Source organism: Meleagris gallopavo, chromosome 12 (assembly GCF_905368555.1).
Source record: "Meleagris gallopavo chromosome 12, MGAL_WU_HG_1.1, whole genome shotgun sequence".
NCBI classification, from domain to species: Eukaryota; Metazoa; Chordata; class Aves; order Galliformes; family Phasianidae; genus Meleagris; species Meleagris gallopavo.
This window is the reverse complement of record NC_139415.1, coordinates 13,430,486-13,457,333: the sequence shown is the minus strand read 5'-3', so window position 1 is coordinate 13,457,333 and position 26,848 is coordinate 13,430,486. Positions and strand designations below refer to the sequence as shown.

Genomic DNA, 26,848 nt, shown 5'->3' with positions numbered 1-26,848 from the left:
TGATTTAAACTCTTGAATTGACCGAGTGTATATGAGTTGGAGGTTTGAATGCTACAGAAAACATCAGGCCATAAGTTTTTCTGCTTTGCTCCCACAGAGTGTGAGAACTTCTTGGAGGATGGGCTGAGCAGCGTCTGTGCCTCATCACAGGGTGTCCTTAAAAGAGAGTCTGGCAGCGAGTCTGACTTCTTCTCCTTGCCCGGTGATGGGATGGAAGATCTTGTCTTTGGAAAGGTAGGAAAGTCTGACTGGGATACGGGTAAGAAAAGTTTCAAGGCCTGATTCTATAAATTCATACTGCAACCTTATTATTTTGGTTTTGCTGGTGAGATAGAGACCTGGAAGTGATTGTCTTGGAATGGCATAGATGGGAAGGAGCCGGTCCCCTCTTCAGATGCAGCAGTTCGAGGGGTGCATTTACTTACACTGTGCAACCCCCTGATGTTGAAAATAGATGAAAGCAATTGTGACTGCACAAAAGTAAATCAGACATTAAACAGTTGAAAAAGCGGATTTTCTTGTAAGGTCGTTAACGACTGCATGGATGATATGGAAGCCATCTTTAACTAGTGTAACAGAGAGCTTTCTCCAGCAATCATAACCTCTGCACTGACACATTCAGAATCATATACTGTAATTCTCAGAAGAACAAGTGTTTTTCTTTAAATTCAGTGTGACTCCCTTAATAGGAAGGAAACACTCATTCCAAATAGTTAAGGCCAATTCCAGGGAATAGCTTTGTTTCCAGGGCAACATACCTCTAATGCCTTTTTGCGTGCAAGCTGAAGGAAAATGTTTTCAAGTTTGTTTAAAATCAACAACAGAAGTCATTACTAACCTTAGTCATCTCTGTGCCCTTTGTGTTGCTCATGGATGAGAAGAAGAGGGAGGAGTGGGTGAAACCTGAGATACAGAACCAATCTCCTGAGCAGAGAATGCCTCACTTCAGCACTGCCCTTCCGCCATCTGTATCGGGGCTGCCCAAAAATATTCAGGGGACAGTTGGCTTTTGCCTTTTAAAAACCATCTTGCAATTGATACTTCTGTGCTCCTTGCCGTAAGTAGATGATGAGAAAGCACACAGCAGGTGGTGCAGAATGGACACAAGCCTCCGTTGATCAGCCACCATGTTGGTCACAGTCTGCTTTGGTTCTGCATGGCTTTAACCAGCTCAAACCTACCTCCTCAAGCAGATGCAGTTCTTGTTCTGAGAAACTAAATTTTTAGAGTAGGTTTCACACTTGCTTGCAGAGAAATATATTTAATGAAACAAAATTCTGTTTGGTTAAATCAAATCAGATGATGGTGAATATTTTCCAGCGGGACGGGAAACACCACAGTCTGGGCTAAGTGATCTCATGTGCTATAAATGAACAGTAAAGTCATTCTTAATGCATGTGGCAGGGCACAGAGCTCACCAGCCTCACCCTTTCCCATCTTACTCTCAGAGCTGGGGGACCCTGGATTCTGAGAATATAAAGCTGTTTGGCAGAGCAGAAGACTGTCTTCAATTTGCTTGTGTAGAACGAATTACAACAGCAGACTTTGTCATTTGAGCCTCATTTAATGGTTGTGTGGGGATGCGTGGGAGAATAGTACTGTGAGAACACAGTACATTTTATAACGTACAGAGCTTTAGCTTTTTCCCTTTCTTTTATGTGGAAAGTTTGCTTCTCCAAATGTACGAAGCGAAAATTAAGGATAGGTAGGGCAAAGTAATGGCAGTGCCACAGGGAAAAGAAAGGTGGCAGGGAAGTGGATCTTCAATTGTCGATAAAAAAAGGGTAGAGTGAGGAAATTTTCTTTGTAGAAAAGGAAACCTCTTCTTAATTTGGCAGCTCGTGCATTGTTCTCATCATTTGGTGGATTGCAGGCTTCGTCTAGAAATGGTTAAAGTTCAAAAGGTTTTTAAGTTTATTTTAGGAAGTCATTCAAAGCTAATCACAGCCCCAGTCAGTTGGTTTATTTGTCTCTACTTTGCTGACTAACTCAATTCTCCATCTCCTTTCTCCAGATTAGTCTGAATACCTTTTCTAAAGTTACAGTTATTTACATAAGGACTCATTGGGTGTTGTGGGCTTGTTCCTTAGGTCAGCCTTTCTTCTAGGCTACTGAGTACAGCCAGTGGAAATGCCAAGATTTAAGTGTTTTTAATAACTATTAATATTATTGTTGGATTAAATCTTTTCTTTTCTGGAAAATACTGTAAGATATACTTATTGATTGTACTCAATTTGTTACAACTATATTAAGTACTGCAATTTGCTTATTTAATTGAGAAGTTCTATCTCAAACCTTTCAGTATCATTACTGCTATTGTTATTATTGGTTCTGTTCTTGTTTTCCCTTTGTATGGAGTACCAGGTGATCTTTTATCTATTCGAGTTTTGTCTTTTTTTTATTGTACAAGCCGCTCCTCTCTTAACTGCTAAATACATTAAAGAAATGTTGAAGGAATGAGCTACTGTCTGTCCAGGGTCTTTGGGACGCTTCCATAAAGATAAGTTGAAATCCATGGTTTTTTAAGCCCTGGTTCTAACCCCAGACCATGAAAAATTAGGGTCTGTGGAGGCGTGAAATCTGCAGGTGCTCTGGAGTGTCCCTGATGTGATCTGTGGGCTCTCATCGCCGCCTCCTCACTGTCTCCTTTTTTCTCTCAAAGTGACGCATGCTGAGCTGCATAGCATCAACTCCTGGATTGAGAAAGCTGTAGCATTAGAACCTGACCTGTTTTTTTTTTTTTTTCAGACCAAATAGGCCGTTGCAGAAATCCAAAAATCATGTCCAACATGAGGTCTCAGTTATTTATTTATTTGTTTGACGTCAGTGCTTCATTCCCACGTCCTCGTCATCTTCCTCTTCCTTCTCGATCTCTACCCAGCCGTCTGGGCAGACTTTGCAATACTTTCCTTCTTGGATGATTAATGCTGCATGAGGTCATTTCTCACAGTCATCTGGCAACATCCTGGGGCGTAGCCCATTCGCTTTGCTCATCTTAACTTTTAACCTGCCACTGAAATTCAGTGTTACTTGGAACTCTCTCAAGGCACCCCTTGGCAGATGGTTCACCTGCAAGGGACTTGGGAAGTCAGGGACCTGCAGCTCATTGTCAGAGAAAGGAGTTGAAGCTTAATGTTTAGTTTCTGCCTCTGTTTTGAGTTGATCAAGGAAGCACACAAATCCATAAATCTCTTTTGCATTTATTTTCCTGGAGTTACTGTATCAACATTAATGCCTTTGTCACGTGGCAGATCAGAGAACAGAGTAAGTTTGTCTCTCAATGTTTTGCTTGTTGTCATCAAGAAAATAAGAAAGAACATTAAATTTCAATTCTCAGGACCTCTGATAGATGAAGGGTTGTAGTTGAAGTTCTCTTGCAGCCCCGTACCATCCATTCTATCATCCCTACCCAGGAAGGACGTATGTTCTTTCCCAAAAAACTCTCTTGTTAGGTTTTACCTCTTGGTTTGTTTTTTTTTTTTCCTTGTTTCTCACTAAATACTGTTTGACAGCAACGAATGTGTCCATTAGCATATCCGCAAACACATCAATCTTATTGTCATAATTGCAGGTTGAATGCATTGAGGTGCAATGCAGCAAGCCTAACTTGAGGAAATTTAATATTTCTTTAATGCTTTCTTATTCTTTTAGGAAAAGCATTAGAAAACCATTTCCATTCTGCAAAGAGGGTGTTTTCTGACTCAAATAGGATTAAACAGCAATGCCTATTTACTGACACACAGCCAGCTAGCTAATGTTTGGCAGAGCTGCTACAATACAGATTTTCCTTAGGTGTGTCTGCCACATGTGGCATTTTCCAGACAGAGTCCTGGTCCTTCATATTCACTATTTTCATTTGTTTCAAAAAACGGAACAGAAGACATTGTTTAAGTGAAGACAGAAGAGTTTTTATAGTAAATGCATGGGCCACAAGTTCAAGGAAAGTGTTTATTGTGCTCTGTACTCTGTTGGATCCTCAAGGTAAAACTCCAACTGGGCAAATATATTGTGCAGTTTCAATCCTGTTTCTGAGCTGTGAGAGAAATCCTAAATCTTCCTTGATGGAGAAGCAGTTTTTGTTCTGCATTTTCAACTAGAACAGTATTATTTTTCATCCAGGAAATAAAAAATCTTTTTACTCTGGGGCAAAGATATCCTTCTATGTTTTAATGTTCTGCAGTATTTTCACCAAATTTGCATCCACGTTTAATGTTTCCAAACTGTCCCATCGTTCCACTGCACAGCTGGCATGTTGTCATCCCTCCTGCTGTGCTGCCCTGATGTCTTAGCAGTATCTTCTGTGTCTCAGGAAGGCAAAGCAGGCTGTTTTCTGTACCGAAGGAGTGTTATCCACACAATGACTGCTTAATTTGTCAGGATTTAAGCTAAGCTCTCATTCTGAATCATACAAATGTCAGATAATCTTGAACAATGCCAAACATGATCAAAAACTTTGCAGGGTATGCCTTTCCATTCTCTCTTGCTATAACCTATACTTCCTATTTAAATGTGTCAAATCCAATAATTTAAATTTATGGTAAATTTTCTATAATTTACATAAATTCATGGCTAATGTTTGATGTTCTTTACCAATGCAATGTATGCCTCTGGGTGTATTCCTGGTGGTCATTTAATTTTTAGTGGTGAAAGCAGGGATTGTGCTGTGCATGCTGTCTTCCTCTTTTTTTTTTTTTTTTTTTTGATGGATGAGAGGAGGAAAGTAGTGTGACAGATCTATTGACAACACCTTAGGAACATTATTGTCTACCTGTTAAACTGAAATAAGAATAAAAAATAGGCAAAAATGAAATAGGGCTTCCCTTTACATTGTGAAATGTTGGGTCAGAATGCTTTATGAACACTGCAGTGTGGTGTTTTTGTTCACTTTAACAGGAAACTTTTACCTTTTGCTGTATGCCTATGAGAAAGTAGTGCCTGGAGCATCTAACCATGCTGGGCTTGATGGGAGATGAGGATGCTGCTCATCTTCTCCCATGTGTGTTGTGGAGCCCATTGCCCTTCACAGAACAGGATGTTGTGTTCTGCTAAATAGGCTGCAGCTCCTCGAATACTCAGCTTCTGCTGACAGCCCAGCCTGCTATTTGAGGACAATTAGCTGCTGTGGCTTTGGTGAATAGTCCATTATATATGATCTGACAACTCATTTCTGCCTATTATTATTTCAAATGATACAGTGCAGGGCTCTGCAGGAGAATAAATTGAAACTTCCCACGTCAGTCTCTTGGGGCAAACACCATTTCAGACTGAAGGTGATGTCAGATACATGCTTGTGTTTTTGCCCTAGCCACGGGGAACACAGAATAATCATAGGCTCTTTCTAGGCTGTATTGTCAGCATGTGGCCTTTTGCCAAAGAGAACCAGATTGGGTTCCGCTTACTGCTTTTGGAGCAAAGTAAACCAAAAATTGCAGTATGAATGGAGGCCTGTAATAAAGTGTGGCTGATCCCATAGAACAGTATTTTTCAATTACAGTTGGGTTTGAAGAAATACTGCAAACCCTGGCATTAACTTTTTGCTTAATGGAAAGTAGCGGGGGTTGAAGAATTAAGTTTTTATTTTTGTGTCTGTTTCCTACAACTGAATAATTGTTCCTTTTTCACCACACGATGCAGCAGAACGGTGTGTTGTTGCCTTCAAGCTCTTATGGCTAAAAGCTGCAGACTGACCCCTGGTCACCCAGGAGAGACTGACATTGGTCATGGGGAGCCATGATGATCCAGTTTCATCTCTCTCCATCATTAACACCTGGGACATCTTTGGCAGCATTATGCCCCTGTGGCTGATAATAGGTTCAGCTGAAATGGCAAGAATCTGTGTGATAACACAGAGATAAAGACTCATCTTTCTTTTTCTTCCCTGCAGCAGCCTGAAGAGGAACAGTCTGCAGGAGATATCACCAGCTCCAGCTCCTCTGCCGATGACACCGTGTCCTTGGAGAGGAACTCATCCCTGGGTAGCGACACATCCCTGCCCTTCCCACCTGCGGTGAGCTTTGCACAGCCCAAGGACAGGCGCAGCCTGGATGGGAGCTGCACGAGCATGGTGGCTGTGGAGGGAGGAGAGGGTGAACTTGCTGGCTTGGGAGAGAAGGACGAGGAGTTGGACAGTATCACAGATGTGCCTGCTCCTTCCTCCGTCTCAAGAAACTCCATGCGGCCGCTGTCACCTTTCCGACGCCACAGCTGGGGGCCGGGAAAGAATGCCACCAATGAAACAGAAATCAATCAGAGGAGGTGAGTAGAGAGCTCCCTGATTTGCTTTGCATCCAGTCACATGGGCTTATCTGAATTTTGGACTTAGAGTGATGAAACAGAAAATTGAGGTCGCTCCTCAAAACTGTTTTACCTCTGAAGAGTGAAAACAGCCTCCTAACATATATATATATATATTTTATTAACCTTGAGGTTGAAAGTTCTTAATACTTACAGAACACTCTAGGTTTCCAGAGGACAGAAGGAAGAACTCAAAGTTTATTAGAGCAGGTGGAAATCAAAGAATCATAGAATCTTTTGAGTTAAAAGAGTCTTGTCATTTAGTCCAACTGCCCTGCAATGAACGGGAACGCCTACAGCTGATCAGGTGCTCAGAGCCCTGTTCAGCCTGACACTGAGTCTTTCCAAGGACAGGACAACCTGTGCCAGTGCCTCAGCACCCTGACTGTAAAAAAAAAAAAAAAAAAACTTCCTTAAATCCTGTCTAAATCTCCCCTCTTTTAGTTTGAAACCATTTTCCATTCTCCTATCACAACAGACCTCCAGTCTGTCCTCTTCCTTCTTAGAGCCTCTCTCTCTAGATACTCCGGGACAGATCTTAAGTTTGAAACATCACCACCTCTTTCTATAAGAGTTCTGTTAAAGGAGTAACTGGAGTGTTAATATCATTGACTATATGAAGAGATAGAATGGGCTCTAAGGTTTAAAGAGGTATGTAGTGGAGAGCTGTGTGGTCCCTTTTGGACTTCTGGTACATTTTCAAGGAATAGGTTCTACTTGATTCTCTCATGGACAGTAAGTCCCATCAAACACATCACCATGCCTCCAGGAAAGATAATTCCTTTTCCCTTTTATTTTTCAATCCTCTATCTTAGTAGGGACGAAGATGCAGACTAAGAACATAATTGCATTTCATTCATCACCATGCCCTGTGCTGCTGGCGCTGTTTGGGCTGCAGGATGATCAAACCCATGCTGAAACTAGGGGAAGCATGGCCATTGAGTTTCATGTATTTTAATGCAGAGCAGGAATCATGGCACTGCACCCAGGCTGCCTGTACCAGCTGAGCGTCGCTGTCTGGGTGGGCAGCAGGCTTTTAAAATACACAGAGCAACACAGGATGAACGATTTCTTATTTTAATGATAATTTGCTTGCTGCTGCCACCTTTTTTTGGCTCCATTCTTCATTCCCAGGTAATATTTCAGTGGATTAGGTAATACTGATCCTTATAACTACAGAGGAGTCAGTGTCAGGTATACATGCAGGGTTATGGCAGCATGAGTCCATAAGCTCACAAGCTCATTTAGAAAGATTTGTTTTTCAGTGCAGGACCTGTTATGTAAGGATTTGTGATGGTAATAAACTGCATAGCTGGCAGTTACTGTTAACACTTAACAGATGGGGTTAAATTTTTCTGCATCAGAGTTCAGAGGCGGTTTCTGATGTGGGAAAATACACTCATTGTAAATGTAAGACAATTTCAGTAAAGGAACAGTAATTATTCTCATATGTTCCTAGATGCAGCTGCCACTACGTAAGGATATCTGTCACACAGGTCAATTAGAAAAGAAAAACTGGAAGACCTTTGCTGATAACTTGATTCCCAATTGGTTTTATGTTTTTGTTTGGAAGGAACTTGAATTACTTCTTTTTATTTTGCTTTGTTTTCTTTTATCTTTGTGTGTTTTTTTTTTTTTCATATATGGCTGCTTAGTGAGCAAAAAGAAAGACCAAGGAAGTGGAGCCCAAACAAGTGGCTTCCAGACAAGGCAGTTAAATTTGGAGTGTGTGCTTATTCATTTCTTTCACGTACTGTAGATACTTTTCCACTTAAAGAGTGGAAAGCCCTCACTGTAATTTGACTTCTGCAAACCTTTGAAATGAAACTATGTGAAGCATGAACCTTCACTAAGGTTAAAACCTGTGCTGCCCCATCCCATCCCTTGTCTGAGTTTGACTAGTTTGACTCACTAGTATAAGATGAGCTAAAAAAAGAGGGAGTTGCCACCAGACCCAGTCATGGAGCGCAGCTGTACTGCACAGAGGAACACTGGCAACCAGGCAGCAGGAGGTGCCTTCTGGGTCCATCCCCCAGTCCCACCAGAAACAGTCCTGTCTCCAGCACAGAGCCTGCTAGGGTGGGATGCAAGGAGCCTACATACAAAGAAATCCCTCTTTTGTAGGATTTGGTCTTTTTCAGTATTACGTTTTCTGTTTGCAAGTGAGATGAGCGTAGAAAATTGTTCACAGAGAAGATTAGGAAAAAATTAATCGTATTAAGTAAACTGTGAAAACATGCTTATTTCCTCTCTGCACCCCCTCTGTTTGTGGATAATCCCTGTGTCTACATTTTGCTATTGAAAACACAAAGGAAGCGAACAAGGCTTCCACAAAAGGATGTTCATCCTTCAGTAATTCCTGACATTCATAGCAGATTTGAAATGCCTGTCTTTCAACAATAATGCAGTGTTTTTCACATTGGTGTCTGAGGAAAGAAATGCCTGCATTTTTTACTGATGGATGAAGCACTGCAAAACTGGAGCTCTTGTTAACCATGGCTGTTAACAGCTTCTGTCGAGTGGTTTGCCCTTACCTAAACTTAAAGCTTACCCATCGTGGGCAGCAGTTAAGTTGAACATGGTCAGTAGTTGCTAAACAGATTACCTGTAATTGGAAAATGAGATTCGAGAGGATTGAAAGAGTCTCATTGCTTTCTGCAGTACTTCTTTTTGTGTTTTCTCTGTACTTCCATTCCCTCTGTAAGTTGTCTATCTGGTAGCATTCCTTCAGCTGTCATTTGTTCATTTTATTCCATCCAAGTGTCTGACCACTGTCCATGATTCATTTTCAGTTCAATGCGAATTCTGGGGGATGGTATAAAGAAGCCTCCCATTCATAGGAGAAGGTACAAAGCCAGCTAACGTGACTAACCATTTTGTGTTTGAATGTCTACTAACTCCATTTGTCACCTTAATGAACCTGGAGTCCCCACCTCTCCAAGAGCCATGCTAGAGTAGCGCGTCCCGCTTGGCTGCTTTCCCTCTCCAACCTAACCCTGAGCAAAGCTCAAGCCACTCTCTCCAGAGTTCAGAGCAGTCTCAGACATAGGCTTTGGCTTGTGTCAGATTGGGATTTTTTGACAATAACCATTTACCTGCAAGCACGGGCATAACTTGTTCCTAAAGCACGAGAGCTGTGTGCCAGGACTTGCAGGAGGGGCATCTGCTGAGGAGATGCACCGAAACAACCTCAGAGTCATGGGTTACTCTGCAGGTCTGCAGCTGGTTAAATGTCATGCTGTTCTTTGAAACCACCTCCCAGACAAATAGAAAGTGTTTTTTTCTTTGCTTCCAAGGGTTTTCTGGTTTTCTTCTGCATAGCAAACTTTCAGTTCTGCATCCATACATTACTCACGCAACCTTTCAGCTGCCCATTCACGTATGAAACAGGCCGCTTCATTTCTGACTCAGCGCTTGTGTGGACTGTCCATATTTATACATCTTCAGGTTCCAGAAAAAGAGATGTTTCACCACTCCCCTTCAGCAGTTTGGCCTTTTCTGATCTCCCTCCCCACGCCTTGCAGCCATTCCTCCTGCAGCAGGTTAACTGAGGACCTCCCATGACACGGCTGTGGTTACCTGACGTGCGTGTGAGACGTGTGTTTTAACAGACTACCAAATTTCCACATGTGGGAGAAATGTGAGGAGGGCCTCACCATGCATCAGCATAAATGAAGCCGCTTGAGCAGTGCTGTGCAGTTCAGGAGAGGGCTCTGACAGGAAAGGCACAAGAAAGAACGTGCTTTTTTACTTCTAAGAAGCCGCTTTATTTGCATGACGCTGCTCTGGAGGAAGCGCTCATCTTCTCAGTTTATGCAAATGAGCACCTCTTTAGCAGTCACTATTAATACTGTTACAGCTCTCTGAGAGGAGACCTTGAGTCATAATATTCTGAAACCTTGAACTTAAAGAAAATGTCTCAAACAGGCAACCCAAAATGTTTAGTCAAATCTGATAATATCCTGATGTTCTTTCATAAGCGTTCTCTGTCCTCCTTTTCTGATTTCCCAACCATTTTGGTGTTACCCACTCTAATACCAGTTGCAGAGTGGCAGCTTGAAATTTAATTCCAGCAGATCTCACACAAGGCTATTTTCTATAATTGCACTCCTCTTCCCCAAGTCTTTTTCTGTGAAGGCTTTTTGCATGCTATGCAATGATCTTGTGCAGTTTGATGGTGTTGCCAGCAGATTGTGGGTGGTTCATCAACAAGATTATAATTCTGGAAGACTCTGCTTTCCAGAGCCCTTGCCAAAAAATCTCTATTCTTCTCTGAGATCTTGCACCACTTTCTTCCTCTTGCATGCATGCACAGCTCCTGTCCCTCCTCTCTTCTGCCTTCCTTCCCTGCAGTTTTAGCATTAGATTGTCACTATAACACGACATCATTCAGAAATAGAGGCATCTTTTAAAGTGTGCTATCTGGTGTAAACGTACACATCTTGATTGAATCAAGTCATCTATTGAATTTGTAAGCAACCACGAACTTCTGACTTCTGCAAGCAAGTCAGTGAAAGGAAGTCAACGTGAGCACAGCTCCAAGGGTCCTCTTAGCCCAGCAGTCTCGTGGCCACAAGCAGGTGGCTTGGGAGAGCAAGAAAAGGGAAAGCTCTGATGATATTTTCCTTGAGATACTTGCTCAGCCTTCAGCTAGTTTCCTCTGGGTGGGTTTTACTGACCCAGCTCAGGGTTGAACATAGGTCTGAAAGTGCAGACTGAGGTTGATGGTGGAAAGGGGTTTGAGAGGTTTGCTGTGAACACACGGATGTGTTTCTTTTAAGTATTTAGCCACATCCCTCATTTATACCTCCCTCTGCCACCTGGTGTAGTTGAATAATGAAAAAGTACTTGAAATATTGATGTATGATGGGAAGGTCTTCATAAGGAGTGCTTATGGTATTGAGCTGAGAGCTTCTAGGTAAGCACTTAGAGCTTTGGGTTGCAAAGCACAGATACTTCAGGTGTATCTTCCCCAATTAACATCCTTAATAAAGCAAGTAGCAATTATCTGAATTCCAACACTGAATATCGACCATAAATACTTCCAAAATGTTTCCAGTGTTGTACTATGCGTGGGAGCAGTGCAAGGAGACCTGACATGCAATGGATGCAGTCAGTGACTTTAAACACTTCTTTGTGCAATCTGAGGTTCCTGACGTTTCACAAATCATGACCCAGAGACACTCAGACTCGTGCTGCTCATTCTGTAGGCTCCTGGCTTGAATTGGAGCATGCTCTGGCCACGTCCTCTCCATGCATGGCCCGCAGGGGATGGCTGGGAGCAGGACTGGTGCAGCACTGCTTTGGCAGATCTGTGCTGATGCAAAATTTCCTTCAGACTTACGTTTCCTGGACAGCCTTTCTGGTATTTAGAGGTCTTTTATATGCCATAGCTGACAAGAAGATTGATTTCTCTGTATTTGCAAAACCTGCAATTGGCCCATGAGATTGCAGAGAAAAAATAACAAAAGCGGTATTTAAAATGACAACCAAAATATTTGCGTTCTGCATTTGCATTGCTTATGTTTTTCCTGGTGCAACTTGGGATTCTTTGGGGGTATGGGATTTGAAAGGTTTTCTAGTCAAAGCACTCCTTGAAGGACCCTGATTTGAATGAATCCCAAGTTAGCAGCAAGACGAGCTTGTTTTTTCTTCCAGCCTCTTTCACTGACTTGCTGTGCAGCTTTTAAGAATGGAACTCCCCTTTCTTATTTTTCCCAAGTGTAGCCTGAAGTTATTAATTCTTGTGTGGAGGAGACTTGTGTGATTAAATATTTGTAAGGGGCTCTTTTTCTGATCGTGGGGAGAGAGGTACCAGAAAATACTAATCATTACTAACACAATGGCTGTGTGATTACTTATGCAAAAATGACTTTGCTGTGTCTCAGCCCTGTGTTCCCAAAAGCATCTCTCCCCACCAGGAACAGTTTCTGTTGTACGCTGGCAGGGTGGGATGGGTGTGGGGGAAGCATGGGCTGCCCCGCTACCTGTTTGGTGTGTTCTCACAGCCAGAAACATACATTAGTGACTGCGTTATTTCTGAGGGCTTTTTTTTTTTTTCTCTCCTGTGTTTGTTTTCATTTTAAGATATTCAGAAATGAGAGTATTTTAACACTCCCCTGTGCCGTAACAAGCCAATAATCACAGCCCTTTTCCTTTCTTTGCCTCTTTCGACGTTCCTAGTTTGAGCTGGTGTCCCTCTGGTGTGCAGTTCGCTGCCATGGGTCCTGACTTTAATTGTAGAAGGTATGGTATAAATAACTGTGCTGCAGCAGCAACCGAGTGCTGCAAAAACTGTGTTGTCAGCTTGTCGTGCATTGCCTTCTCCTCTGCTGCTCTGGCTGAAGTGTGCACGTGTCTGTTTGCTTCATCTGCTTTTTCAGCCATGAGCTGTGGTAATGGGTGTCCCGAACTGGGGTACGGGTGAAAGCGGTGGCTGCTTTCTTTTGGCTTTTGGTTGGAACTGCTCTGCTCTGTGATGATTTTAAGGCGTGTTTTTCTGCAGCCACGGTGATTGTGGTAGCCACAGAACACGTTCTATTCTATGACACTGTGTCCTGGGCACATCTCGTGAGCAGTGTAACTGCGTGCTTGTTTGCTCCCCGTATGCCGAAAGCTTCCTTCGAAGAGGCTGATCACTTTCTGTGAAAAAACAGTCCTATGGACATTTCCCAGGCACTCAAGACTCGCTCCTTCAGTAGAAGGCTTCAAGGTTGGAATTAATGCTTGTGGGTCAGATCTCTACCTGATGCCGTGCTTTAACATAACTGGAAGCCACTCTCACGGAGTTTACAGCTTCTGTTTTTCTCTGGCAGTTCTTGCTGGGTGTGGGTAGAGCTATTGAAACTCTTTTTCTGAAGACTAGATGTTGAGAAAGAAGTTAATCTGTCCTTCAAGTTACAAAATTAATTCTGTTTCATCTACATACTAACAATTACAGAACGGTATTACCAAATGATGGCTGTTTTATGGCAGTTTTGAACAGAGTTGTTTGTGTTACAACAAACTGCATTTTTTCTGTACTCTGTAATATTGTTATTGTTATCTTGGGATAGAAGAAAAAATGTTCCTGGGCCCTAAATAATTGGTGAGAAAGGGACTCATTTCTCTTTGCAGGTGTTTTAGAATTAGCTTTATGGTGCCTGCTATTGATACGCATTGTTGAATCAAAATCTTTCTAAAGCAGATTAAATTGTAAATGCCTCATCCAGCCTTCTTTCTCATTAATCAACATGAAAAAAATCTTAAAAAATCCAATAAATCTTCTTCCTCAAGGCTTATAGCATTTTTGGCTTTGACATTGCGTATTTATCAATATGGTTCTAAATGAATGCAGAAAATGAATCATTGCTATGCAAGTCTACCTGAATTTAAAGCTCCTCTGGTTGTTCAACTAATCTATGCAATCTGTAGTGTGTTTTCCCTTTCATACATTGGGGCTAGCTGTTTGTTGCACGCTTTGATGTCAATAAATTGTGTTTCTTGTGACTATTTTTTGTGGGTAGACAGAAATTGCTTTAAAAAGTAATCAACCTTTATGTTACTTGCTCGTTTGGTGTTATTCTGTATACCCAAGCTGGAGTACATACCTAAGGTATATCTTGCTTCTCACCAACAGGATTTGTGCACATGAGGTTGAACATTAGTCATTGAGGTGTGAGTCTGCAAAACGTACATATTAACCCCATATGGCAGTGGGCTTTTCAGTTTTGGCATGAGGAGCACAAGGATTAGAGGCAGAATATGAGGGCTAAGAAAGATCAGATGGAAGTAGTCACATTTTAAAAGGGAATTGTTTTGTGTGGATGAAAAGAGAGTGTATTTGCTTTATTTTCTGTAGAGGTCACCTGTCTATCAGCAGGTGCTGTCTCTACAGAGGTTGGCCAGACCTTCTATAGCTACCATCTTCTGCACACCAAAGGTTGGTGTTTTGAATATTACTGAATGATCGTGTCTAGCTCCATTGGTCAGAGCTACCTTCATCAGCAAATGATAAAGCAACATTGAGTGCCTGATGGGGAGAAAAAAAACAGGAATTAAAGGAAAAACAGCTTTGGCAGAAAGACGTTGTTGGTACCAAAGCTTTGTGCAGTGGCAAGTGCTAAGTGGATACAGAGGATATGTCTGCAAAGATGAACATTACATGCAGCCCAGTGCTGATTTTGTGGCGGGATGGTGGTCCGGAACAGACAGTGTTGTGCTGTACATCTTGTGTCACACAAGGTGCTGCTGTTTCTTCTGAATATAACGTAAATATAAATCTCTCCCCTGATATTTGCACTTGTTTGTTGAGAGTAACGTGCTGAGGGATAGCATCAGCATATCTGAGTGGTTCAGCTAGCAACTGCATTCTGATTTACGCTTGAAAGTGCTATGAGCTGTTTGACACCGGTTGCTGGGAGCTCCTCAGGATTTAACCTGCCTGGTTTCTCTTCAGTTACAGCCTAGAAGGCCTTGCTGGAGACTCTGGGGAGAACAAGAAGCCCTCTGCAAACATGGAGGCTGCTTCTCTGAGCTCCAAGGACCTCCCACGGAGCGCACTCACCAGCAACCAGTGCGGCTCCCTGGTCTTGCTCACTGAAGAACTTGAGCAAGGGGAAATCAGAGACTATGACCATCAGGTAAACCTGCCCAACCATTACTGCATTTCTTGGAAAGTCTGCATCTACATTTTAAAAGTCCTTTTTCGAGGTGACAGTGAAGGCTTCTACCCTTGTATGTGTGATATAATTAGCCTTCAGTTTTAACACAGAGGAGTTCCACTTTGTTCAGATTTGCTGCTTGGATTCTTTGGAGCAATACAGTTGGTGGATGACGTCCTAGAGTGGACAGAAATAAACCTTGTAGTAATTTATCTGTTAATATTTTAAGGTTAGCCAAAGTTTGTGTGTTTCTTTTTTTTTTTCACAGACATAAATAGAATCAGAAGACACATTATAAGCAACAGTTTAGCAAAATTTTAATTGCATGTTAATTGCATTTAGCGTGATCTCTGGAGCAGAAGCCTGTGATATTAAGGATAGATGGGCCAAAACATTGTGAGAGTCTCTGATGATTTTTATTAAATAAGCAATTATGCTCTTAAATACTTTAGATACCCGTTATTTCATAGCTTGGTTTTTCAGCCATGGTTCTTTCTGGGAACCTGCCAGAATCATTAGTCAGCCCACCTCTTTACCTCGTGGAGTCACTGCTGTCTATCAAGGGCAGTAAATGAGTCTTGCAAGTTCTGACCAGTGAGAGCTGGTGTGTGAAGGCTCTTATGTCTTCTCTTGCGTTGAGGAATGGCATTTTGGAGAAGTACAGCTAAGCATCAGGTTTCTTACCATGTTGAACCACGGTGTTGTTACAGCGAGGAGCTAGAATCACTGCAGTAATTTCTGTGGCTTGAGAACATCCACTTTCCAATAGACTGCAAGAAAAGTTAGCAGCTAGTTTCTATTCCAAAAGTAGTTAGTTGCCTTCTACTTAAAAGAAAATGTTGCATTTTAACAACTTGATGGTACTTGCATTTTTGGTTCTTGCATTTTTCACCTGTACCTTACACTGGGATTGTTTGAATTTCCACTGTTTGAAAGCATGAATTTCAGTAATTTGATTGTTTTTATTTTTTTTCTGTTCTGCAGATCCATCAGGCACCACACCCACAAGGATTTAATTTCTGCACTTCCTCCGTTTCATCTTCACTGACCAAATCTGTGTCTTTAATGTCAATTAGTAAACCATCGCTGGACAGTGAGTAACACAATTCCCATCTTCTTCTCTCTTTTCCCATGTGTTATATCTACCAAGGCACAATTTACTAGCACTTGCTTTTCCATTTTATGTGAAATATATATTTCACTGCAGAATGGAATTGTGGGTGGAAAGCCAGAACTCATTCAGTTTAGATCCTTATTTTGTTATTCCCAATATATCTCTGCTGTTTCTGGTTATGTTGTTTTCATTTGCTTCTTTCATAATTATACTACTGCTATGAAAACTGTGATGTATTGAGTTTGTTATAAGAGAAAAAAAAAGAGAATTTTGTACCATTTCAGCATTACTTCTTTTGATGTTGAGGTAAATTCCTCTCGGGATGTTGTTTTTCCTACTTTTGATTTTTTTTAAAATTGCTATGTGTCATAGTCTCCTTGGGGGAGTTTGCTGCTATTTCTTTTGTTGAGATAATTACTTGGGGGGCAGATGGGTGCCATTTATTAAATCTCAACCCTGAAGAAAATTGTAAATGTTGATTAGGGGAAATTTTTCAATTTAGTTTAGCCTAATTGAAGCAATAGAAAGCACTTAATTTTGCAGCTTCACTGAATTGATTCTTTCAGCTGAAAAAGTCACTCAGAAAGCTCCAGCTGGATGTGCTTAGGAAGGGCCACGTTACACATGCTTTCATTTTATTAACCACCAGCCAGAAAACGTATTGACTTTTTACATCACATCTTGTCAGTCAGTGATGATTCCTGATCTTTTCCTCTTTATTAACGTGCTTTTTCCTTGAAGCTGTGCCATACACATCTTTTTGCTGTTGCATGCAATTAGAAGTGCAGGGCAGCAGCTTGGCCCAGGGCTCGTGTGCTGTGATTAGCACAGCCCTGCTTCCCCAACAAAACCAAACCACCACTTTTTTTTTTTCTTTTTTTTTTTTTTTGTGGTCAATTGGCCAGGCATCTTCCCATGCAGTCAGCAGATGGGCAAGGGTTTACATGATGGCTGCACGCCCTCAGATTAGGCATTCAGATGCATTTTGGTGCTGTGCAGCTGAGGTTAATGACAAGTTGTTAACTCAAATGGAAACATCAGGTGCAGATGGAGCTGTGTGGAGGAACCACAAATTCTGCAAAGCTGGGCATGGAAAGGTGCTTCAAAGAAAGGCATTTTATTCATCTAGGAGGCCTTTGGAAGAAGCTCACTGAGATTGTGTCTGTAGGAGACATTTCTAAATTCTTTGCAATCATTCTTCCATGATTAATAAGCATGTGGCTTAACAGATGTAGCCCCAGCAACGGTAACCAAAACACTGGCAAATCCATCCCATGAAAAGACCAGCTCCTGCTCCATGCTGTGGCTTGTCTTCTTTCCTTCTGGTGCTGGAGGCTTTCATGATTTTTTTAAAAGCAACCGATTTATTGCCATTGCACACAGTTGCTAACCAAACACTGTAAATTACTTGACCAACTCCCAGAAAATGCACACTCGGAGGCTGAGAGGACCCAGCAGGCTCGTGCTGTGCTCCCTCTTGCTTGATGCTTCCCTTCAAACTCAGAGAAGGAGGGTTCACAGGATGGTTGAGGTTGGAGTGGAAACTCTGAATGCCACCAGGTCCAAACATCTAGGGAAGGTTGCCCAGGACCATGTCCTGAACATGTGCCTGGACCATGCCCAGGATTTGTGCCACTGCATTGGAATAGGAGAAATTGCCACCTTGCCCCTCTTTTCTGTCAAATCACCCACATTAAAATTGTCATCGAGCCCTAAGTTGGTGTTAGACAAGTTTGGTGGTCCCACATTCCCTCTTTATTGTCAGCCTAGCCTTTATGATCTCACTGATGTAGAAGGAAAAGAAGATATGAGATGCCTAGAGGGACTGTAGAAGAAATAGCAGGGTTAGTCTTCTGCTTCAGGTTACACGTCTGTGAGTTTTGGATGGTGGTGGTAAAAATGACTGATGCTTGTGTGCTTCACTTTTTCAATAGTCAGCTTGCAGCACCTCAGGAGAGCCTCATTTTTATAGCAAGGTGGTTTCTGAAAATTGCTGTTTTGAGGTGGTTGAAGTGAGCATCCAGAAGGATTACTCAACTTGACAGAGTCTCTTACCAACTCTGACACTTTCCTAACTTAGGAAACTTCAGTAGATTACTTTTTCAGTCACTCTGAAAGAGGAGTAAAGTTACTTAGAGTTGTGAGTGCATGTTTAGCAGCTTAGTGTTTTTCGTGAGAAGTTCTGGGAGTCTCAATTCTTGTTACCTTCCTTTGAAATTCATGTTATTGCACCAGAATGCTTTTGAGCTATGCAGAATAAATCCTTCATTTCACGGAGGTGTATCTAGGAAAATGTAATTATCTACATTTCTACATTCCATTTGCGTCATTTTATGGTAGGTGTTTTTTAAAAAGGAATTCCCAACCCCTGTAAATATATTTGGATATAAGGGCAGCAACATGTCTTTCAGAAAAGCTTCAAAAATTAAACCCAGTCAAGTAAACAGATGGAGGACTTTCTGTTATTGTTCCCATATACTGTTCTAAGTATTGAGGCAGAAGCAGTTTCCAAGACTGAGTTTCTAACCCACACTCCATCTGATGTCTCAGATGTTCCAAGAGTTGCTGTGGCCATTCACAACTGTTAGTTTTTTAGCATTTTATGGAGGGAGGTCACAAGAGCTGTTGGCTGGAGTGCTCGGAAGACTGCTTTCAGCTTTGGAATAGCAAATTTCCAGTATGGAGCATTGTTATAAAGCCAGGAACTGCTATAAATAAAACCACTGAAATGGGAGTTGAATTGAACTGTGCTGGAGGAGGTTGTTCTATTTGCGGTAAAGTATTATTGTTCATCTTGACTTTTAGTCTAAATAGACAGTAGACTACAGAAGAAAGAAAGCGTGGTGTTGCCTGGTCGTGTTCTTCAGATCTTGGATACCAGATGAACTCCTCTGAGAGGCAGCTTAAACAAAATAAATGTCTGAGTCTTTTCAGAAGTTCTTCACTTTAAATGCCTTTCACTGGGTTCCAGTTTAGAATTGCTCTGCTTCATTTGAAGAAGTGTGCACTTAAGTTGAAGAAGCACGTACGTAATTTGAGTCAAACCCTTTTGGTTAATGGCATTTACAACTAATGGCTGAAGGAAATTTTCAGGGGAGTTAGCTTTGCATTGATTGAATTGCATGGATATTCCTTGGATAATATTTTCATATTCTGAATTCAGTTTTGGCATATGATATCAGCAACACAAAAAATTCTTACTGTTTTATGTTTTAAATTCTTATTTTTATTGGCTGAATAATATTATTGGCTGAAAGGCCCTTCCCCTTCAAGGTGAATCACTTGCATGACCAGAGGGCAGATGCCCTCACAGTGTTGGAGTGATGGATATTCAGCAGCCTGGTGCTCGTCAGATCACTGCACAGAGGTTTCCACCTGTGATCGTATGATGGGAAGTTTTAGGAAGTACAGCTCTGTTATCTCCATGAGAAGTGGTGTAGCAGTATCAGTGAGAAGAGAGGCCAGCTGGCTCCTACATCCCTTTTCAGAGAAACCTGTACTTACAAAGAATTTCTGTAAGGCTGATGCTGTGTGAGCTCTGCTCTTAAATTTTTTTTTAACAGGAATTGCAGTAAACCATCCTAATTTACTAAGTTTTCAGGCATGGCCATAAACAAATAGCAGCAATTCTTTGGGAAGTGTGCATAGCAGTAGAAAAATACAACTTCAGAAATTGAAATAAGCAGGCGGCAGAGAGTATTTGAAAAAATACATTTGAACTCATTTGTGTTATCCTTCTGATAATGAGAGATTTGGTGTCGCAGACTGATTGCCAGGTTTAGCTCTGTATTTGGTAGACTTCTAGGCTAGGGCTGGGCAGGATGCAGAGGGGCTTATCTCGAGTTCAGGCATTTTCTTTTAAACAAGATAATGAGTTTTACAAGAAGACAGTAGAAGAGGTGGTTGTTTTTTCTGTTTTATGTTGGAGAAAAAAGTAAAGGATATTTTGGTCTCTTAGTTTTAAAGCTGAATGCGTTGAAGGACATAACGTTACCAGAATGTTGTGTTTTTTAAGAAATGGAAACAGGAAGAAGTTCTCCAGGTAGATTAAGTTGACTTTTCAGACAGAGTATCCTTGCTATATCTGACAACTGTGGGGTTTCATTCAACTGCAGAACGCATCATAAAACTGATATCTTGTGTTGTTTTAGTTTGATTCCCTGAAATTATTTCAGTGAGGCAGATAACCTTTGTCCAGTATGAGTTTCTGTGAATGTATGCCAGCAAAATGTAAGGAAAGCCTTGAATGTTGCATTGTGCATGCAGTAAGACCTCCATCCTCTGAAACCTGCACCCTCTGCAATTCGCACATTCTCAATTCTTTGTTTCTTCTGCCTCTTCCGAAGCCAGATGCTTTGCAGACATTTCCTTTGCTTTGTTTCTAGTTTGCTTTGGCTGCTTTCCTCTCCTTTTTATTATTAAATACATTTTCAAGCATGCTCTAATGTCTGCTGTTAACCCACTTCTCAGCCCAGGGCCGGACTCGACCATCGAGACGAATCTCCTTCTCCTTCAGCATCTCTCCACTCATTCCTAAGTCTAAAACTCTCTTTTCTATCGGCTCTTCTTCCAGTGATGAGGAGGAGGAGTTGGATAGTAAGTAATCGTTTTCTGTGTGTTGCAGCCATTGTGGGTCTAAACAAAGGGAAATCTGTTTTTCTGCTTCAGACTTGGAAGTTTCACTTTGCAGACATTAAACTAACATTTCTATCGCATGATATCTAACAGCATTATTTTAGTCCTGTATCTGAATGCTAACTAAGGCAGAATAAAAGGTTTATAATCCAAAGAGTCATGTACACCAGCAATGCTGAATCACATCCAGTTAATTTTGGTCTGTATCCGTTTGGTCTGTAACCACCACTCACTTTAATTGGCAGTGTTGTCATTACCTTTTTATAAAAAAACAAAGTACTTGTCTTGAGATTGTTGCAGCACATGGAGATAAGAGGAGGAACAGAACCTCTGTATGCAAGGAATGACTAGATTGCTTGGTGGGAACAGGAGAAGAGGGAAGCCCTGATACTAAATTTGGAAAATCTTGGTTACAGCTCCATGGTTGCCCTACTGAGTACAATGCAAGCCAAACACCTAAGATCATCAAGGTGTTTGTATTAGGTCCTGATTTTAAAATTGGAATAATTTTGTCAGGAAGCTGTGAAGTGCTATGTGTGGTAGCTTTTCTTCCTGCTGCAAACTTCTTTGTTGAAAGTAAATCCAACTGAGGCAGAAGCTTAAATTAGTCATTTACCCTCCTCCTCCTTTTCCTCTTTTGTTTTTTTCTTAAGTAGACATAACAAAAATACTGAAGGTGCTTCCTCTTTCTTAAACGTGTTTTGTATTATTAGACTACTGAAATAAACTAGAACGGATAACACTCTATCTATAGAGGTAATTCAGAACTGGCTTCGTCAGCTGGTTCTAACACGAGCTTCCATCCCTTGTATCCACCGTGGGAGAGGAGAAATTCTTTTCCAGTCCAACAGATTTTGGTTGGGTTTTGAACTGAGACCCTCAGTTTTTTAACTCCATCCACTCCAAATACCTGCATGTGTACAAGTTTTCCTCCTTTCCATTCCCAGTCTTCACTGTGGATTTATCCCTTGCTATAAGTTCTCTACTCTTCTTGGGTGACCCATGTCATTATTTAAGCTGTCTCCTCCTCTCCTTTTGCTCTGTGCTCTCTTTAACAAAACTCACAATTCGTGGTCCTCACAAAGGCAGGGGTGCCATAGTAAAAAAAAAAATAAAAATAAAAAATAAAAAATTCTAAGCTAAACTTTTTGATGTATTTCTTTTTAAGCATCCAAGCACTGAAGTAATTCCTGGCAGTTGGGTGAGGGTACAGCAATTTTTGAGGGCATTTCTATTAGCCAGTATTTATCTTTGCTCCCTTAACTGTGCTGCTGTTACTGACTGGTATTGGAAGTAAGGTTATACATTTTCTCCCGCAAAAATGTTGCTTCCTTCACATGTGTTGGTTATCATATTTGAGAGTAGTGTTGTGACTTTATATAAAGGTTGGTTTAGCTACAGCTAACTAACAAGGTTCCCTTGGCAAATGGACATTTTTCATGTAAAAATCCCAGAGATATCTATTTCTTTCTTCACATCTTCAAGGTTCATAGAGGATGGATATGTTGGTGTCATCAAGTATATAAAACATGATTTTCAGATGGCTGGATAAGCCAGACTGCATTTGAGAAAATGTTTAATCATTGTGATGAAGCCTTTGGATTTCTTGGCCCAGAAAAGTTGAATTACTGCCTGCATTAAGGGTTTACAATATGCTAGTTCTATTGCTGCTTTCTGCATCATGGACCTTCAGTGATTATTTCAGTTCCAGCCACCGTGTGAAGTAATTTTGAATGGTTATGCTTAAAAGACGTTTAGATAAGTACACCAAAGTTTGGCTGCTGACACAGCAGTGGACATACGTAGCAATCCTGACCTTTAAAAAAAAAAGTATTAACTTCTTTTGTGGGCCATGAAATCAGTTTTAGCATTTCAGTTTTGGACCTGGCCATGACAGGAAATGCTGGTGCTTTTTTTATGCTCATCTTCATGGGCTATATAACTTGCAGCAGAATATTGATTTTATGATGCTAAACTGTAACCTAAAACCTAAAACTGTGAAATCATAAACAGACCATCACCTTGTTTTTTGTCTGGATACATTTTGCCTGTCGAGAGTCTCCCATTTGTAAGACAAAATACTACTGCAGTAAAAGATAAATAGAACGTAATCGAAGTTCCCACGCAATGTACTTTCTCAAGGTGCTGAAAAACAGTCATGAATATCAAATCTTTATAGCTCTTGAGTCAGTGTTCCTCTGCATTTGTTACGTTAACTGCAAAGAAGCAGAAAGATTTGTGAAATAATGAATCCAGTCCAATTGAGTAAGCTGTTATAAAAAGGAAAGAGTGGGGAGGCTTGACCCATGTAAAAGAAAAGCAGAGCTGGAACAGAGTCTCTGGTGGTCTCACAAAGGATGGAGGTTGGGAATTACTTGTGTGATCCTAGGAGACAATTAGGCAGTAGGTAGTATCAAAAAACCCCTCTGTAATCAGGAAATGGAAGTGGAGACTTCATTCAGTATGCGTTATGGTATTACTCAGATTAGTTAGAGGGAAGATTTTGCAGTGAGATCCCGAGAGATCTCCAAGCAGGGATTAGGTTATGCCAGTGTTTTAGTTTACCCAAATAAAGAAGCGATACTTCTATCTCAACCACTGCTGATACAATCAGCAATTAGGAAAATGTGTGGTTTAGAGTCATAAGGCATAATGTTGTACGCACAGTTTTCCCTAATGCACTTTTGGATACAGGGCAATCTTTGCCTCTTAAGTGAAGTGCCTTTTTGTGTGCATCAGTAGCTTTCATGTGTTAACAGAATTTGAAGTCAAAAGACTGGTTTTCTTACAGTACGTATGCAGAAGCCCAGCAAGAAGCAAGTGGTCCTTGCAGTGAGCTAGGGGCTTTTGGAGTCCTGACAACCAGAGGGACTCTTCTCCCCTCTAGAACATTTCATCACCATTTTCTAGTATTCTTCCATGTTTCTGGTAAATGGTATCAGCTACCTAACCTGCCCTACAAGCGTTGTGCAGGCAGGTTTCTTGTGATACACACAGATGTGTCAGTGGCAAAGCTTCAGCAATGAGTCAGCCTTCATCCAGCACAGTGCTGTGGGGCTGAGCTCTATCCTGCCAGTGCACTGAGGAAAATGCAATAAGGCTTCCCTTGTTTCCTTTATTCTTTATTAAGCGTTTCAGGATTTTGATGGGAAAATGAACTATAATTTTATCAGGGAGAAGAGTTTTGCACATGAAACCCAGATATGTTGCACAATAGATTCTTTCTAGTGATGTGTCAATGAAAGTATTGTGGCAGAATGACTTGCTTTCATACCTATTGTGATTACCTTGGCAGTTCTGTATCGATACTCTGATTTACTAGCCAAGTTAACAGGTACACATCATTTACTTAATAGCTGAAGAATGATAAAAAATACTAAGCAATCTTTCACCTCAGCTTCTAATCTGAGATCATTTAAGGTTAAGGGGAACAGACTTTATCCTGAGCACATGAAATCTGTTCTAAACACTCACTTCTGATAAACATTTCCTTCTCCTCTTTGACTGTCCAAACACACAAACTATGTTTTTAAATCCAGTAGCTAAGACTGTAGCCTAACACTGCCTTCGCCTGCCATCTCTCCTCTCTTCCAGGTACTCAGGCATTTGGTGGCCCCGCGGGTTCCTTGGTTCAGAGGTAAGGTATCTTGGGATTCCCCAACTCTTCTTTTGGCTCATCTGTGGTGTGCTCCCATTTGGAATACCAGAAGTCTTCCTAGCAAAACCTCAAGTGTGTTAATCAGCCCCTCGTGCATATTTTAGACAATACAGTGTGAAAATTGTTTGGTTTAGGTCTTAGCTCTAACAAGGCTTTATTCGTAGATTAATCCATCAGACTGTTATTTAACCCAGTGAGTTTAACCTGAGTTATATTTTCTGCTAGAAGTAGTAGTTTTTCCTCCCTTTATCAAATCTGTCTGTATTTCTTTAATAATCTTTGGTTTTTATGTTCCTTTGCATCCTTGCAAACTGTACAGATGATCTCTGCAATGGGTGTAATTCCTTATTCTTCTGTAGAAACTGAGGAGGTCATAAGCTGGTACATGTAAAGGCAGGCAGAAAAAATATGACATCCACAATATGTGCAACTGAATATAAATAACCACTGCACTTTTTTTTCTGTTGGTATTCTCATCTCTCTGGGGTGGCTTTACAGATGGTGTGGTTTCTGTTACAGACAGCCTTTTTAGAGGGTTCATTATGCACCTTGCTCTGCAAGGAGATCTCCCATTAAAAGATGTCCATCTCTTCTGCCTGCCCAAAGCCTGAAATAGGCTGCGTGCTGACAGTTAAATGCCAAGACTGATTTTTATGTGCACAAAGGGACAGACTTTTCCTCTAAGCAGGCAGATGCTGAGCAGGTTATTCGTTATTTGGCTATTGAAGCAGCAGAGGGTGCTGTGGCACGCTTTGAGGATAGAGATTGCTTAAAAAAAGACTTCCTTGAAACATGTGGCAAACTGCTTGATTGGCATTTTGCCTTTGTTGCCTTCATGTGTGTAAGACAGTAAAGCAATCCGTGCCCCTGCAGAATAACAAATGCATTTGTCCTTTAGAAATGTACCACATTTGCCCTTTAAAAAGTACCTATCCTCTTCATGTGTGCTTTGGGAGAAAAAACTAAAAATAAAACCCTGCCTCTTTCTTTTTTGATTTTAGCATATCTGAAGAGAGCAGCAGTGTCCCCTCTATTAAAAGTGGAACAAAAGTCAGTCGTACCTTCAGCTACCTCAAGAATAAAATGTCCAGCAGCAAGAAGAGCAAAGTAAGTACTTTTTGTAATTTATATAACCACGAGAAACCTATAGGCAGCAAAGATTAATTATGTATTTCAGTGTGTTTCCATAGTGCAGTATTTGTGTCTTCACTTGACTTTATTTTTCCTTTTGCAAGGGGAGGATTTTCTGTATGGTCCTTGAGAAGAGCAGTGTGGGAAATTCTAGCAGCCCCAAATTAAAATGCATCCAAGGCAAACGTTTCCTGTGCAATGTTTTGGCCTCTTTTTCCCTGCTGAATTGTTTTTCATTTTAAAGAATAGATTGCACTCTAGCATGAGTTATGGTTTTGCAGTGATTGATGGGTCTAATTTTTACGGTGTCTGAGAGGCATTTAGTAAAACGAAGACAGGAGCTGTAAAAAGGGACTGGCTACCAAAGGTTTATATTGTGTTTCCCCCTTTTTCCTACCTTTGTCACAAAGTTTCTACACGCTGCTCAGTTGCTCAGACCATGACCTTGAGAGATGGCTATTGCTTATATTTTCCTCCATTTCTGGAGGAAGTGAGTTGAGTTTGCTGAAGGTTAAACACTTTCTCAGCACAGTCAAATTTCCTGGGAACAGAACTGGTTATAGAAGTAATTACATTAATGCTGCATGCTTCACAAAAACAGACTACTTTTCCTTTAGATTGTCCCCTGAAGATGAATATATGTTTGGTTGTTTTGTTTTCTGTTGCTTGGATTTTTTCTCTTTAATCTCACCCCTATTTACCATGTCTGACAGATAGAAGCTATCTTAGCTCCTTAGCTCACAGCACGCAGTCCACGTTGTGTGCTTAACTGATGCCTAACTACTGTGTTGTAAATCCTATTGGAAGGCTCCTGAAACACCTAACTACATCTTCTGATGAGAGTTTGAATAGCAAACAGGAAACAAGTTGTGGCATGATGCACAGTGCCTATCATGTAGTTGTGGGAGGGGTCGCAGCCTGTCTGTACAAACAACCTCCATTTAGCATTTCCCAGTGCAAGCACTTGGTCTTTCACCCCGTGCTCCTGTGATAAAGGTGGGTTTGTGCTGTATAGTGGCATGGTGCATATTTAAATGCTTATTTTTGGAAGATTGCATCACCATTGCAATGAGGTATCAGCTGTAATGACCTCAGTGTCCACAGTGTGCAGTTCCTCTTTAAGGATTTGTCTTTGAAGATGCAAAGATGCAAACTGCAGCTACTGACAGCTCCAAGCTGCTGCTGAAAGCTTTAAGCCAATGCTGTTCTCTGTTCTGAAGTGCAGTGTCCAAAAAAAATGCTCAGAAATGTCAGTGCAATCCACCAGCGAAAAGCTGTGGCTCATGTTGCACAGACTGTGCACAAGACTGGAAATTCATTCACTGGTTCTTGCAGTTATGGTCTTCCATCTCAAAGTCGAGAACTAAATGTAAA

General features: G+C 41.2%; 1 protein-coding gene across 9 annotated transcripts in view; it reads left to right on the top strand.

Annotated features, from left to right (window-relative positions):
- AKAP13 (A-kinase anchoring protein 13) overlaps window positions 1-26,848 on the top strand; it is a 199,102-nt gene that overhangs the window by 142,691 nt on the left and 29,563 nt on the right. For 4 of the 9 annotated variants that reach the window (XM_085234171.1, XM_085234170.1, XM_085234169.1 and 1 more), the window contains 8 exons: window positions 98-234; window positions 5,885-6,255; window positions 9,087-9,140; window positions 12,478-12,540; window positions 14,732-14,915; window positions 15,921-16,029; window positions 24,280-24,322; window positions 25,345-25,450. In XM_085234171.1, the coding sequence (XP_085090297.1) occupies window positions 98-234; window positions 5,885-6,255; window positions 9,087-9,140; window positions 12,478-12,540; window positions 14,732-14,915; window positions 15,921-16,029; window positions 24,280-24,322; window positions 25,345-25,450 (1,067 nt within the window). The remainder of the gene's footprint in view (window positions 1-97; window positions 235-5,884; window positions 6,256-9,086; window positions 9,141-12,477; window positions 12,541-14,731; window positions 14,916-15,920; window positions 16,030-24,279; window positions 24,323-25,344; window positions 25,451-26,848) is intronic. The other 5 variants (XM_085234168.1, XM_085234174.1, XM_085234172.1 and 2 more) reach the window with 5 other exon arrangements.